This window comes from Strigops habroptila, chromosome 5 (genome assembly GCF_004027225.2).
Source record: "Strigops habroptila isolate Jane chromosome 5, bStrHab1.2.pri, whole genome shotgun sequence".
NCBI classification, from domain to species: Eukaryota; Metazoa; Chordata; class Aves; order Psittaciformes; family Psittacidae; genus Strigops; species Strigops habroptila.
Genome location: NC_044281.2, coordinates 23,173,070 through 23,190,387, shown reverse-complemented (window position 1 = coordinate 23,190,387; position 17,318 = coordinate 23,173,070). Strand labels below are relative to the sequence as shown.

At 36.0% G+C, this 17,318-nt stretch overlaps 1 protein-coding gene across 5 annotated transcripts in view; it reads right to left on the bottom strand.

Moving 5' to 3' along the window:
- The window catches only part of KCNH7 (potassium voltage-gated channel subfamily H member 7), a 244,058-nt gene that overhangs the window by 104,641 nt on the left and 122,099 nt on the right, over positions 1-17,318 (bottom strand). For all 5 annotated transcript variants that reach the window (XM_030488008.1, XM_030488010.1, XM_030488009.1 and 2 more), the window contains exon 3: positions 1,628-1,783. In XM_030488008.1, the coding sequence (XP_030343868.1) occupies positions 1,628-1,783 (156 nt within the window). The remainder of the gene's footprint in view (positions 1-1,627; positions 1,784-17,318) is intronic.

Here is a 17,318-nt window from a genome sequence, read left to right as displayed (position 1 = left end):
AAACAAAAAAACCCCAAAACAACACCCCCTGCAAAACAGAATAAGAAAATGAAGTATAAAAGCAGAAGATTTTAAACATGTATCATAAAGAATATTTGCAAAGGCTCTTTGAAAACATGATATTTGGTGAACAATAATTATCTGCAGACTGCTAGTTTCCAGTAATGGGAATTTTCCTTTCCACAGTCTTATATCTACTGCTGTTTTAGGGTCATACAGACAGAAATGGAAGGACTTTGGCCCATCTGGAGTGATTCAGTCAGAACTCTTTCTCCATGCTTAATGAAAACAATATTTTTTAGTATCCCAATTAGTTATAGAAATAAATTGTAATCTTTTAAAAACGCGAATGATTTGGGGGACTTTATGTATTTTTTCAAAAGTCACAGAGCTTTGAGTGAGATCCTGCGCATTTTGTCCAGAAGATATAGTGCAGAAAGTCTAGATTATGAAGAATGGCAAAGACTACTTTCATCAGAAGGAACCTGGTAGTGGTGTTATATGCACAGCTACAGGCTTCCTCCTTACAGTCTTCTGAACATAACTAGCAGAAAAAATAGTACAGCATGTCATCACTTCAGGTAGCACATAGTGCTTACATTGGGAAAATTCTCTCCTTGCTTCTTGCAGTGAAGATCATACCAGTCTTTGTCTCCTATCTAGAGAAAGCTGAAGTGTTGATACAACAATCAGCAAGTTAGGTTCCAGGTTCCTTTATCGTACTAACATTAAAGATTATTACATTGTGAAAAGGTATTTTCCAACTGTTGCTGAGCCAGCCAGGGGAGAGTGTTAATGCTCACCATTAGGGCATGCTGTGCTTTACTAAGAGCTTGTACAAATGGGGATGTGTCCTGAGAAATTTTGTAGTGAGAGCAATTACGTGAGTGCAGATGCAAAGCAGAAGGATCACATGCTGTTTCTGCACAAAGTGAAGGTCAGGAAAAGAGCACACTTTCTGCAGATAGTGTGACAGAAAGCTGCACAATCTATCTGTGTAACAAGTCAACTTTGTTTTGTGTAGAGTTTTCTGATTTTGACAATACTTATGTTCCAGAGTAGAACTGAAACAAAAGCACTTTCTGTATAACTGAAAACCCCCACATCCTTCAAGCCAATCTAAACACTTCAATTTGGTAAAATCAGAATGTTTAATTATGTTTTAACTTGTTTTTCTACATGTTTTATATTTTCTAGTCTTATTTCATCACACACTCCACCAACTATTTTTTACTTGTAAAGGAAAATAGAAATATTCAATTTTGAATAAGCTAAGGTGAAATCTTTGGGCAATATCATATTGCTTTTTTTTTTTAATTTTCCATTCATAATAAATTTTTGTCAAGTTTAATGTATTTCTGTGAAATGTTTTACTTCTAATGATTTTACATTTCCTAGTAGTACTCACAAGATCTGCACTGTTAGCGTTACCAAAGATTTGATATGTTATCTTGCCAACATTACAACAGGTTTGCTATATTTAGCTGATTATTGTTTTGAATTCTATCTTAAATGAATCAGGCAACCTGGATTGCATAATTTTTCCTGTATCATTATTGCCCAGGTTAATTACTCTCCCAGCTAATACTAGAGGTAAGCAGAGATCTGACAACTTTCAAAAACTTACGATTTACAAGTTTGGATGGCAATATTGGCTTGCACTTCTCGGGAGATGCCACATTCTCTTCATCTGTAACATACTCAAAGTTAATAATAAACATCATTGCTACTCCCTCTTGATTTTTCACTGGAATTATGTGGGTGTTGCAAATGAAGGTAGATCCTGCAAATGGAGAACAAAAACCCCGTAAATGAAAGGAAACTTCATTATCTTTTTTGCTCCAGTATTTCAGTTACACCAACAGGTAGTGAAGAATATTTCTTTGAATTTATTAATTGAACATCACACACACTATAATTTAAACAGGAATATTTTCATACAAAGAAATACATCTTTTGATAATTTATTAGACTATTAGCTCTTCTAAAAGATTTCTCCTTTAAAATGCCAATTTTACTTTTTGTTTTTTATTCACTTGGAGTACCTAGATAGACAGACTTGTGATATAGAGACATTTAGCACCAAAAGTAGCAATGCAAACACTGTCCCAAACACAACATTAGTGAAGAAAGCAGAACCCCATTCTTCTAAATGTCACACATTCTTCAAGCTTTTGGTTCTATTACAACAGGATGAATCATGCATTAAATATTTATGGGTGTAAATATATCACTATCCTTATTTTAACTCTCAATCTTTCGGGGGCTGTATAATGTTGTTTAGGTTTTTGTTCAAAGTTATATTTCTTATCTGATCCTATGGGCTTTTATATTCTCTCACAAAAGACTTCTACACTGTGGTAACAATTTTCAGTAATCTTCAGAAGTATTTGACTTAACTGTTATATACAATTTGAGGCATGAATTTAAAGGTACCCTAGTTTTTATATATACGGAGCATACCCAGCTTACACTGAAATGAACAGAAGGTGTAATTTCTCAACACCTCTGTACTCAGGGTGTTCTTGTTCAAATGCCTAATTAGAGATATAAAGAATTCTTTGTGTTAATTCTTCCAGTATAACTCTTAAGAAGGTTAATTTGACAGAGTCATTAGTTTTGATTTAATTCCTTCTATTAACCTAACAGAACATAGTGGTTCCAAAAATAATGTGATTGCTACAAGCAATACAATAATGTGCTAAAAGCTTCATGCACACACAACTGTGAGATGATGTCTTTCCATGATAACTAGGGACTGGTTTAATGTACATCATCTGCAATTTATGCATTCAAATGCAGTAATCACTGAAACTTGACAGGCTGTGCGATTTGACAAAAACAGATCCTGATCTGGGTTACACAAGAATAATTTCTTTTTTTTTTTTTTCTTATTTTTTTTTTTTTTTCTTTTTTTGGCTCTTGAGGAGAGAGATAGCAAAGATTTATATCATTATAACCAAGATCAGATTCCGGCTCCTCATATTTAATGTAGTACTTGCTATAATGTGGTATATATGCCACTTTGAGCTATGTATAAAACTGACATGCTGGCCTTTCAAGTTTCGCAGCTGTACCTTCAATCCATTTAATAAAACAGTTTAGCTGTGGCACTTGCCACAGTTGCCATAGTTACAAGCTCAATGACTTTAGTAAACAGAAAATAAGCAATTTAAGACTGTTCCATTAGAGCTAAAAATAGACGTGCTGCAGGCCAAGCATTACAACATAGACTGCTTAAACAGAGGGTCTGAAAAGAATTTAGAAATAATCTTTGTGGTTTTAGCTAACTTACAAAAATACCTTTTGAGCTTAAACAGTCAAAATTATATTTATTGATTCGTTTGGAAGGAAATACTATTTCATGATATAGGCTATGTTTTGAAATGCAGATTTATAGATTGAGCAGATACCCCTTAAACACAAAGGACTGGAAGTGGGGCTAGGCTGAGGCACACCTGGCTTTAAAGAACACTGGACTCCAGCAGATCAAATGTTTATCTGTTTTTGCAAATGAGGATGACAAGGGCTTCTTTAAAAACTTTCCTGCTTTTTTTCAGCTTTTGAAATGCTTCCCACAGTGCTAAGTAATGACACTATCTCCCGTTTATGTAGAACATTCCTCCCTCAAGTATTTACAAACCTCTCTTGTACTGGAGCTAGGGATTCACATCTCTGGGGAGATGCAGATGCCGTTTATCAGTCTACAGCTTAAGAACAGGGCAAAAAGAGCACAGGGTTAAAAATTTAAGCTAGATGTAGAAACATTTTGGGAACAAAAATGGGAAAGATTTGTATCTGGTATAATTCAGTGTAGTTCCGTTGAAGACCAATTACACCAGCAGGCTAATGAGTCCAGTGTAGTTCGTTAATCTGAAGTTTTTCCAAGACACCTAGGCTTTTTAAGAGGCATAGAATATTTATTTTGTGTGAATTACTGGAATTGGAATTCCTCAATTAACCAAAATACAATGCCTGTCATAGTCGCTGTTGGTGTTTGTCTTTAGTATAGGAACTGTTATCTGCTATCCATTTATCAGTATCTATCTCTATTGAAATGGCAATAAAAAACCACAAAACACAAAATAACAAGGAAGATCCTAGGCTGACTGAAAAATAAGATTTGGATACAAAGAAAGAGTACTAGCAAATTCAAAAGATAAGCTCAGAGTTGTTGTAGTTGATGGCAATAAAGAAATATGAAGAAGTAGATAGTTTATAAATAACCTTATCCGGTATTTGCACTCTGGCATTCCACTGCTCTTCATTGCACTCAGCATGTTTTCCCTGTTTTGTCTCTATACTGAGTATTTCAAGAGTAAGAAATGCTTCTGATGGGCAATGAAAATTGTAATGAAGTTTCTGGAATTTGCATTTCTCATGTAATGGCACAGGGCAAGTGGATGATATGAACAGAATAATTATACCTTTATAATTAATAGATTGAATATCCAGGAATATATCTGGATTTTCTAAAGACTACCATTGAGAAATAGCAATGAAATGTAGCTGTTGTGCTCTCTTGTTATCATCATTGGAGGTGATGAAGAGAAAAGCTGGATATTTTCTTGTCAGCTTGAATTCCATGGTTATAAGGGATTGTTTTCTTTTGTTTCTGGCATTTTAAAGCCCACTCTTTCATCTAGTTAAATTAGTGGCAAAACATCCATATGTGAAGAAAAGATTCTGCTCCCCTACGTGCTGTGCAGACATGATGTATGATTCTATAGCTATGTATTCAACAGTATGATTTTCACAAGACCAGACAGGCTGGTGTGAAACAAATAACCATCAAAATGTACACACAAGTGGCAATAAATATTTAAGAAATAAAGATTTAAGATATGTTAGGATTGTATAAGGATATATTGCACCATTTGGAAATCCTGGTGAAGCAAAGCCTATTTAAATATCTGGCTGCATAGTGTTTAAAGTTGACTTGCTTTATGAAAGCAGTACAAAGCAGGCACATCAAACCAATCAATCTGGTTCATAAAATCTATTCACCTTTCCAGTGATTTTCTATTGATTTTAGGAAAGATTTTTATCAGGCTGCATCTTCTAGATGCAACTTTAGTAACTTATTTGAATTGTAATAGCTTCCTTTATAAGCAATTGGGAGAGGACAATACAATTAATACAACAGTAAAGGCATTCCAAATTAAAGAGCCTCCATTCTCGTGTGAAAAATTCTGACTAGCAAACTTTGAGAAATGACACATCCCAAGCAACTATTTTGATTCAGCCTTCCTGGGAACAAAATTTTCACAGGCCATTACGCATCCAAGCTCAAAGGATCTCTGAAAAATAAGACAGTGTGGCATTTAGGCAATTGTCCTAATTCTGCAGAAGCCCCACATTTCACAATAGCGGTCCTTGAAAATCCACCATGGTTCTACAGGATGGCTCTGCAGCCCTGATGCCCTGAATGAGTCTGACAGTTACTATCTGCATTTCACAATTAAAAGATTCAGACTTCCCCAGCTCAGTCCAAAATTGAGGACTGCCTTCACTGGGGCTGAGACTGGTTCCAACACATTTTGGAGCCAATCTTGGATCCCTGCACCAAATCGTTTATGAATTCTCAGCTATTTTTTACTACTAGAGCTGCTGTGGACAACCAACTAAGGCTACATAAAGAAAGATGATGAGTATGTCCTCTGTGTGCATATATAAATTTCTGGACAGATCAACTTTATACTAGAGTTTTCTAGGATTATGATAATTTTTTACTGCTGCAACCTACAAGCAGTCCAGTGTAGGTATCTGTACAATCCATAGGCACTTCTGCTTGTTTAAGATTGAGGGTGAGAAGGAATAAACCAAAACAGAATGAAGGAAGAGCCAACAACAGCTTGCCTACTAGAACAAGACCAAAGACAGTTAAAAATTAGAGGCAGAGGTGCTGTACATGTTTCCAGAGCCAAGCAGTCCTGTTCTCTGTCTAAACACAGATCTGAATGAGACACTTCTGCATTGTGACAATTTTATGACAATAGAGGGAGAAGAGAAGGAAGCTGAGTGTTCTTTGCACTTTTATTAAATAATCAGCATGTTTATTCTGGAAACAACTACCCTCAACTTCGCCCAATATTATTCACATTTTGTCATCAAAATGAATGCTCAAAATCCCTTCTCTCAGAGGCACAAACTTAGAACATATTAATCACAAACACAGAGTTTATACCTTACATGTTAATTTAAAATCTTAAACTATTAATTCTAATAGAAATGCAACTAAATACATTTCATATTAAATTGTGTGCTAAGCTTAGTCTTAATTCTATCAGCATTTTACTGAAAAGGAGCAGAGCACATGTTGTTAGTAATGTGAAATGTGTATTGTTCTCATAGATTAATTTTTGACTAGTTACTCTGACATTATTACAGCCTGATCACTGTTATACTAAGTAGAAACGTAACATTTTTCTATTAAGAAGGAGTTGACTTCCATAAATACAAAGAACGTCGTGTAGTAAAATATAACCAATGGCATTTTGTTAGTCTCTTGTGTTCATATTTACAGGTTTATTTGTCCTTTCATCACAGCACGGCTCATGGCGATTGCCCAATGTTAATAAGCACTTCTTTGGGGAAAGCAAAGAGAGATAATCTGAGGGAGAATTACTGTAGAAGATCAGAAGACCTTCTCTGGCTTTGCCCATCCTTCATGGAGTCTTTGGGATGAGAAGCGAAAGCATGGCTTTCTACTAACTCCTTAACTCCCCAAATTCAATATTCCTCCCTAATGGACAAAAAAGGCATCTCTCTGTACTACTTCCAGACTGAGGCAGGTCTCAGAAAGTTGGTTACTCTGTTTATGCAGGTCCAGAGCAACTCTTGTCCAGGCGGAAAGTAAAGGGAATTTAATTAAATGAAATGTATGCTCTGGTCTTGGGAAAAGAAAGACTGTCCTGCTTGTGCAGACATTCAGGAAGGCTGAGGCAGTGGATTTTGTCCACAGTGCCCAGTGTGGCAAACACAAGTAGTAACAAGACCCTTATGAGCATATGAAATGCTGGTAACTCAAATCTTGTTTTCTGGTCAAATTGCTGTTTATAATCTATTTTGTTGCCAAATGCTGGCAGATAAAGGACATGGCCCTGCTCCTTATATGGACCAGCGTAGTAGTGTCACAGGGACTGTGTGGCAGATGAATGAGGCAGAAGGCAAGATGGGAAGTGGGATACAAAATTTTGTGAAATAAGGCTCTGTCTGGCACACCACTGATTAGACTTTTGTGTTCTTGATATGACCTAAAGATAAGCAGAATACCCTTACTTGAAGCAGCTTCATGTGTGATCTTCTGCAATTGTGACCTTATTCCCTGTTGCTTCATATCTACTTTCAGCTGAACTTTTAAAAAAGAAATGGAAGCAAGCCGAAACATTTGTCTACATGTTGTCAAGATTCTGGTAACAAACAGGTTAAAAACTTGTTTTAGCAAGCAAGTGCTCTCATCAAGATGTGAATGGTGCAGAAGAATGACACCTGGAAATGACTAGTTGTAATTTACTAATGTGACCAGTAAAAGCAAAGCATCTTGTACCCTTGAAGGGTTATAAACAAAGAAAAGGAAATTAGAAGAAAAGCAGTACTCAGTGAATATTTGCTCTGCCTTGTGGATTTCTGTGACTTATCACTGAAGAAAGTCCTTTTATGCTTAAAATTCAGAAGCCTATTTACCTCTGGTTAGAGGTCCACTCTAAGCAAACAGGGTACTTAGTTGAGCTTTTGTTGGCATTTAGGGACAGTTGCACTGGGGATATGTATTGAATATTCAAGTGAAAGCCAGTTTGTCAAATATTGAGGGATGATGTGTATCATGACATGGGGACTCAACATGACCAATCAAGGGCTGAAAATCTATTCCTTTGTGTTTCTATTCAAGCACAAGCCAGGAGCAATGCAGCATTTCACAAGGAATCTTGTTTTCAGTGGACTTACTGGAAAGGTTTGCTTTCTTTCTCAAATCATACTAAGAACTCTATTCCTGTAGTGTTAGGTTAAGAATAGTCATGTGAAAATCCTGCAGAATTTCATGATGTTGAAGGGCTCCAAATGCCTTTGCAAGACCCTTTCTGTGTCAATTAAAACTATTTGCTAACAGATTTTCACAACTTAGCTTGCCTGTTTATATAATAAAAATGCATGGAAGAGTGACTGAATCTGCCCTGAGAAAATTTCCCAGCCCTTAATGATGTAGAATCAGATCACTGGTGACAGATACCACCTCGCTACTTGCTCAATTCAGCAACAACTCCATGAAAGAAATATCAAATATTTCTGTCTGGTTTTACCTGCAGAACTCCATGAAAGAAATATCAAATATTTCTGTCTGGTTTTACCTGCAGCTCTTTGTATCTTTGCACTTGTTGTCATTTATTTGGGTCTGTGGAGATATCTGATCTGTAAAGACCCTATTTAAATTTTATCAAAACTTTGGCTCTAAAGGAAAGAATTACCCTTGGATGTTCCTTTCCTCCCCACCCCCCATTTGTTATGTAGCTGCACACATGGACAGGTTAACTTCATACTAGAGTTTTCTCCCATACTTCTAAACATTGTAAGTTAATACCTTACAATACCTACATCAGTCTTATAAATCAAATCTTAATATCAGCAACAATTTTAGCGATAGAATGCATATCTATTTGAAGTGGAGGGTGGAGCAAAATGTCAACATTCAGGAATAGGTCCCATTAATCGCTGTAAGCTCCCTAATAAATATCAGCCAAATATACTCTTGTCTCTACCCATCCCCCTTAAAGATAGCTATTCAATTGAAAAGGATATAATACATTTCAACCTGCCATCTATTTTCAGTTGTTCTCTGCAATGAATCTTTTAAAAGAGACAGTCATACTGATACATATTCAGTGTGTTTAATGGGAAGCTTATGAATTCCCCGCTCTTGCCACACAAGGTAGCTCATTTTCAGTCAGATGGAATTGGAAAATGCTGACATAAAGACACAGCTCAGACGACACAGGTAAAAGATAAAAAGAATTGTACAATGTTCTGTGTGGATACTAGACACATCTTAAGAGTGTGCGACTGTTATCTACGAATCCAATTGTGAAACTAGGATCAAGAGTTTCTAGAAAAAGTGATTTTTCTATATCACACAAGATATTCCTGTGATCCTGTGAGTCAAAATTAATATTCTGAAATGTTCATTTCACTGAAAATATATATAAAAATAATTTTCATGATTAGCAGTCAATAGAAAATACATTGTTTGTTCAGCTGCATGATATACTTGAGCTGAGGACATATTAAAATAAGAGCTTTTTGTTAAGTACTAAAATGCAGATATATTTGACTAGTTTTATGTCTGTTAACAAAGGAGAAACCAGAATTTAATGGTGCAAACCACGGAACATCTCAATATGTGACAGTAGACAATAAAAAATTACCAACGTCCAGTCTCATTGTCCAATCAGTACCACCTGAGAAAGGTCAGTTATGAAATATCAGATTCTTCTCTGAAGTTGAAGAGGTAGGTCAAAACAAATGAAATAACTTAGCCCAAATAATAATAATGAAGCATTGTGAAAATGAGTTTGTTATACTATGTTTTCAGTTGTATCATCAATAGACCTTTACATATTAGTTGAAGTAATTTTAATTTATTTTTCAGTCTGTGTCAAGACAGAGAACTTTTAATTAGGAAAGGTCATAGCAGTAGGGATTACATTAATTCAGTGGAATTACATGTAATTAGAATAGTTTTGAAAACAACTGGATTTCATTGTGAAAATGCTTTGACTTTTTTCATTCATGTTTTTGTTAAGCTTATTTATGGCATAGCACTCAACAAATAACAACAGATGTGTAGCTCAAGGTGAAAAACAATGGTAAGACTCATTCTTCTTGCACGTTTTTTTAACAGAAAAATGAAGTACAGAGCTTTGGTGTCTGTTTACAAGAAGTATGTGATGATTTTAGTTAAAGTTAAATATACCTTAAAGATAAACCTTTACAAAAAACAACTAGCTAACAAATAATGGTTCTACTTACATATCAGCTAGTTGGCTAAGAGTTAGCATGTATTTAATTACATGTGCTAAAATTGAAGGAGCCTTTTTTCCTTATTTTTTCCTCTCTCTTTCTTTTTCTCATTCTTTTTCTCTCTCCTCCCACCCCCAGCTATTCTTTTCTAAACCCTCATTAGAAGCTGTGCAACTCTGGGCATTCAACTGAGGAGTGTCTTATCATGTTCATGAGAAAAGGGATCTCAGGTTTGTTGAAGATTGTCCACCTTGCAGAAAAAGTACAGATTAAGATGGTTTTGTGAAATTAACCTCATTTATTTCTCCAAATTAAACTACATAAACTATTGTAAGAACTAATTGAATAACTTTACAAAGCAGAAAGGAAGGGAAAAAAAAAAAGGTGGGGGGAAAAAAAAAAAAAGCCAGAACTCCGTTTCAGTAATTTGTTTCATTTGTCCAAGGTATTAGTCCAGAATATACTATGAAGGAAAAAAGTGATCGAGATTCTGTTATCACTCAAACTGTGTCATTTTAAGGAGATTAAGTTCTTCTGGTGATACAGTTCTTAACAGATATCAAAAAAAAGAAAGCATTAAATGGCCATAGAGTATGAAGGGTGATACGGAAAAACAGATCAACAGCAAGTGCCTTGAGGCAAAAGAGAAATGCTGTCATTGCTGCAAACTTTCACAAAAGCAATGTGCATCCTGCTCCATTGGCCAAGTGGAAAGAGTAACATTTTCTAAATATAGATTCCTTTCTCATGGAAATCATACCCTTGAAAAATCATACTCATAGAAACATACCCTTCCTGATGGTTTACAAAAGAATTGATCATGAGCAGTTAGAAACACCCAAAACCAAAACCTGCAGAAAAAATAATTAAGTCATCATATACATGTGAGATGTAAAGTCGTAATGTGTGCATTATAGTACTTAATTGTAATCTAGCAAATGTATGTGAAGAGAGAGAACAGACAGAAAATGAGGGATTCTTGTTGTATGCAGTAGCCGTCGTGAGGTGTTGGTAACAAAGATGATGATCTGAAACCCTCATCAGTCAGAAAGCCAATCCTGAAAGCTGATAGGACTAGTCAAGCTACTGGGATCGTAAAACAAGTGGATGAAACCTCCCAGGACAAATAAAGTAGCTAAAAGAGACATGGTATTCTGGAGTCCTTGATAACACAAAATTGTGAGATTTGAATGCATATTAATAAATGTGGTGGAAGGTCTATGGGCTGGAGTTTTGTCAAACTCACTGGTAAAATAGAAAACTTTTGTAAAAAAAAAAAAAAGGTTTTCTAATGGAAAGTCTCCATGCCCAACATGATGTATTTTTAACTTAAGATATCATTAGAATTGATAAATATGAATAACTTCCTGGACTAGAAGTTCATGACTGCCCTAGGAGTGATTTTCATGACTGCCCTAGGGGTGATTTTCACGACCTGATTACAATCAGTGTAGAAAAGCAAAGCACATTCCCCAGCAGTAAAATGGTGATACTTCTAAATGAGTAATTTTCTATGGTTGAGAAAAATGGAAGTGGAAATAATTGGGAGGAGAAATCAGACAAATATATGAATGAAAAATTTGAATTCTTGAAATGTTGGCTAACAAAAAAGTAATGATTCAAAGATGCTGGAAATCTTAGCTGCAAGTCCATCTGCAATGAATGCAAAAGTAAAGGTAACAAATAGGAATTAACAGGCCTATAGTGAATGGAGAAAGGAGAAGGTAAATACACATCTGCAGAAATTGAGAGGTATGAAATATAGGACGTTAACAGAGGAATATGACAACACCAGGGCAAGACCAAGGAGAGTAAGCAGGTATGTAACTACATTAAGTGAAAAATAATTCCAATAATAGTGAAAGTCCATAAAAACCCCAATAACAACAGTTCTGGTAAAATTGTTAATAAGTATGTGATAATGATTATGCAACAACCAGATAGATCCTTTAAGAAATATTTCTGAAATGTGGTAAGTCTTCGCTAGATCCAAAATATCATCAAACTTAGAAAAATTGTCATCAAAGGTCTCAGTCTACAACTCAGCAGTCTACAGCTCTGATGTAACTTCTTAACAAATGTTGCTGGGCAAAGTCCCAGAAGGTTGGAACAATGCTAATATTGTGCCAGCATGCATAAAAGGGATAACAGTGGTTGAAATAACTGTATGGCAGTGAGCCTGATATCAGTTCTAAGCAAAAGAATGAAACCTGTGATGTTAGATTAATTTAATAAAGAATACCTGACAGGAATATAATTAATGTCACTCAGTAGACATTATTAATGGACAAGAAATCTGATTTGATTATTATATTCTTTGTAGCCATTATAGACACATGCTTTTGCAAGGTATTCTACTGATTGCTATACAATATTCTAATAAAGTAATAGCACTGTACTTATGAAAAGCTCACTACACAGTTTACAAACAGAGAGCTTCCAAAATGTCATTAATGAAGGATCACAATTCAATGTCAGTTGCTAGTGAAAGTCCACAGAAATGACCAGAATAGCATTAATTTGTTTTGAAAATGTCTGAAGAAAATATAAAATAACTTCTATGTATGGATGCTTCAAAAACTTGTGAGTGGCTAACGACACGGTAATGAGTCAAAATAGAAGAATTTGGATTCTTCTCTAAGTGGGACATTAAATGCAAAAAAAAAAAAGGCATTCTGAAATGGTAAATTTAATCATACAGTTATAGAACCAGGGCACATAGGCCGAAACAAAAAAAAAAAAATATGATAGCTATATCCTGGAATACTGTCTCTGTCTCACAAAATCATAATTGCAAAAGAAATAATGGGGTAATATGTAAGAATGGCAAGCATAGCCTGCATAAATAGGTAGAATAAGAAGTCTGCCTTTCCCTATGTATATATAGCACTGCAGAGACTAAAACTGGATTACTGCATGCATTTTATGGCATCTGAATTCTTAAAGGACATTGAAAAATTGGAGAGGGCATAAAAAAGAGCAGAGGAATAGCATTCTTCACAAAATTCCTTTGGTGTGAATCTGAAAGCTGTCAATCTTTGTTTTTTAGTGAAAAGTAGTTTGAGAAGTGACTTGCATTGCAATCAGTAACTTCCTGGAAAGTGCTGAATACCAAGGAGCTGTTGAGTCTAGTAGAAAAAACGTAAATGTCTGGAAGCTGAAAGCAGATAATTCAAGCTGTATCCCCTGGAATGAACCATCACAGGAAGCAGTACTTCTCCCTCTCTTTATGTTTTTAGATCAAGACTGGAAGAAACAGACAAGTCGTTTTAATGAACAAAACCTATGTACTATTCATCTTCATAAAGTTCTAATGTTTCTTCTCAATATCTTATTTCAATTGAAAGAGGAATTCAGTGCTTCCTGGCCCAACTTTGCTCTGAATACACAGTGCTCCATAAACCGAGATGCTGCCTCTTTCCTGTATTTGGGAATAAAATCTCATGTGCTCTGCTTAGTCAGTAGGTAAAATTTCAAAAGCTCTTTCATGATCTAGTCAAAGTTCTGACCTTAGTAAGAAGTGGGATCACAAGTGGCAGTACGCTTTGGCCAATCTTTGGGTTATGGTGCTGTAGCAGTCAGTTAAATTCACAAGGTGTGACTCCTAATCTCTTTCTCTGATGGACGTAGCATCAGATGGCTGTGGGATGCACATGCCTGTTTTTCACTCAGATGCATCAGCAATGCTAGCTCAGTACTCTCCAGGGCAATGTGTGTGGAGGTGGTGTTCCTCTGCTCTTCTCATTCTCTCATCAGGAAAGGGCAGCGGTTCCCAACTCTGACCCTCCCAGTAATGATTGCTGGAGGACGCATTTGGCTGTCTGGGCTGCATTTGCTGCCCAAATAGTTGTTTCCTGTCTCCGTTAGGGGAAAGGCACAGGCCAGATGGTGGCGCAGGGTGAAAGCACTGCCAATGCAAAATCATTATCATTAACTACATCTTCCCCCAAATAACACATTTATTTGTCAGAATGAAATCTCCCTTGTGAGTTAAAATTTTACCTCATAATAATTCTGCTCTTTTTAGCTACCAACAACTCCACCAGGTTAAATAAGAGCATAATTGTTACTGGACATGGCAGTGGAATTGATTCTTTATTTTTGAAAGTAAATCCAGCTTGACATCCCCTTAACCTTCACAGAAAGCTCATGTTCTTAGGTTGGAATCATGCCCTTAGTATCCATACTTGATGGCTTCACATGATGTCCTGACTACCCATATGTATGTCCATCTGTCAGGCTGGCATGGTGCCCTCCCACAAGTTGCTGGACTCTTGCCCTAGGACATGGCTGAGGACTAAATGCTTACTTAATACTTCATGTGACTTCCTGTCTGTGTGGACGTATGCATGTGTGTGCTGTAACCCTCTTTTTTATAATGGATGGGACGGAAGATATTTGCCTGATTAGCTTCAGGCAAAATAGTCTAAGTGCAATCAAGAACATCTTTAGGGAGGGTTTTTTTTTCTAGAAAAATGGTAATTCCATGGAGTGAGTTGGATTTTCAAAGCTGAATATCTAAATCTAAAGAGTTTAATAGCAAAACATTGCTTTTTGTTAGGATGAAGTGAAAATTCTACAAAAAAAAAAATAAGTCAGTGCTGAATAATATTAATAAGAGAGACCACTGACAGACCCCCAAATAAAGTTTTCATGTGCTAAACACTAAATGGAAGAGGATTGGAAATGTATCCTTCCTAGAGGGATGGATTTTTGGTAGTCTTCACACAGTGTTTCAGCTTCCTTAGCATGATTTTATTGTGCCAGCTTGTTTCTTTAAGTTGAACATAATTGTTGACTAAATAGCTAAATAGAACTGTGCTTGTCTTACCAACTGCTTCTGGGTAGCATCTAGTTCAGAGCACACATCCAAGCTCAATCCACTTCATCAAAATGGATGTCCAAAGTCCTGTCACTACAGACCCTACAGTTAGTGACTCAGGCTCTCCCACATGAGATGCTCTGCCGTCTTTTCCTTTCTATCACTTATGCATGCTTCCTCAGAGCTCCTATTAGGCTGTAGATCCCTTAGCATCTCTTGGCAAACATTACTGTACAGTATGCAGACACACTCTTGGCTTCTGATTTACTCCTTGAGGACAACACAGGAAAGAAAGAAACACAGATGTTGTAGAGGAATTTTTAAGACAAAATCACCTTAAAAACAATGCTTTGCAAATGGATAAAATTGTTCCTGAAATATGTTTTCTGATGTTTTCTGGAAGATGAAAATTTGGTTGCTGTTTAGAGAAAGACAGCTCTGGCTCACATACTCTTCTCTGAGGCTCTGGCACCTGTTCACCCCACCTGTGAACATTTTTGTAAAAAAACTAGTGAAAGGGGCTCTGAGTTTAAGGCCTTTTATTTGCCATCTTGGCTTTCAATTTTCTATAATAGCCCATCAGCCTTCCTTGGACATCTGTTTCAAATGCATTACAGTAACATGTTTGAGACATAACCTGCTTCAGGCATGGTGCAAAATGGAATTCATAATAAAAAATAATATACTGTTCACATCCACAGTCCACTCGGTCAAAATGTGTGTTCCATGTGCCAATTTTTAAGACAACTTTCATAATTTATTTAAGTATCTATATGGGAAATAAACTCTGCTTATAATTTTGCTCTTTTGTATGGGCTGAATTGCAATGAAACCCTGGCTAATAATCAAGAATAAAAAGGGCTGAGGCTAAGTCATCGTATATCCAGTCTTGAAAATATCCTTCAGCAGAACCCTGTCAAATATAAGTCAAAGCACGTTTTGCTCGTATAGTCTATTTGCTGCATTCGGTCCTTCTTGATTTTGAAGTTTAATAACTCGAGGCATTGATTACCTTTCAACTTGCTAAAATGATGACCATCAGCAACTGAGTAACATATATCTTACTAGTATCATAGAATCGTATAATGGTTTGGGTTGTAAGAGATCTTAAAAATCATTTAGTTTCAATCCCCCTGCCACAGCCAGGGGCACCTTCCACTAGACCAGCTTGCTCAAAGCCCCGTCCAACCTGACCTTGAACACTTACAGGGAGGAGGCATCCACGACTTCTCCGGACAACCTGCTCCAATGTCTCAAACCCTTCTCTTCCTAATGTCTAACCTAAATCTACCCTGTTTAAGTTTAAAGGCACTACCCCTTGTCATATCACTACACGCCCTTGTAAAAAAACCCTCTCCAGCTTTCTTGTAGTCCCTATTTAGGTACTGGAAGGCTGCTATCAGGTATTCCTGGAGTCTCCTCTTCTCCAGGCTGAACTCCAACTCTCATACTGTCTTCCTAGGAGAGGTGGTGTTCCAGGCCCCTGGTCATCAATGGTCAAGATAGTCTGACACCTTTTAATGTAAAACTATTTATACAGCTGAATTGTTCAGCTTGAATTTTTGATGTTGACTATTTTCTTCCAAAGCTATAACTTTATGAGAGTTTTGCATAGAATCAGTAAGTTATTCCTGAAAATAAGACAAGTTGCATTTCTGGCAAAGGACTGGAAATGAAACAACTTCAGGTCTTATGAGTTATCTTCTTTTACAGGTTACAGATTCATCTTAGGAAACTGGTCTTAAAGGCAATAGTTAAATACCCTATATGGTTTCTTGAGTAATTCATTCATGATATGCAGGACTGAGCAGTTGAAAAAAATGAAAAATGGTAAAATAAGAATGAGAAACATGAGTGGAGAAAATGACACTCAAAACTTTACACTGTGGCTTCATCATGATGTTAAAGTTTGTTAGATGGGAAAATGAATGATCAGACCTAAGCCTCAATTTTTATTTTCTTAAATGCCCGAGATTATATAATTTTTGTGAAAGACTTACGATTCTTACAGATTTTATGTGCTGATTGAGTTACCTTTACTTCAAGAAATTAAAATGTGTAAATATAAATCTATTTATGTAATTTCTGACAATACCACAAATTTTAAAAGTCTATTTAGAGATAATAATTTTTTAATATATACAATATGCACTTTTATGTGGAGTGCAACCACTACAGTCCACTGAAAGCTCATCTTTTTTCTAAATGCAGTGGATAAATCTATCGTAATCTCCTTTGCAAGTATGGCATAGAACATGTTATAAATACCACAAGAAGGGCAAAATTTGCTGTGTGGTAAAGGTCAAAATGATAAAACCCATAAAGAGTATAATTAAGCCCATTGGCTGGGATTCAACTAGACAATTAAGTAGATGACAATTTTTAGCTTGTAAGAATTCCCACTGACTTAAGTGTCATGCCGAATATTGTCAGTAATGTGTACTTTGTGTATTACTTTATTTATCTTTATATTGTTTAGACA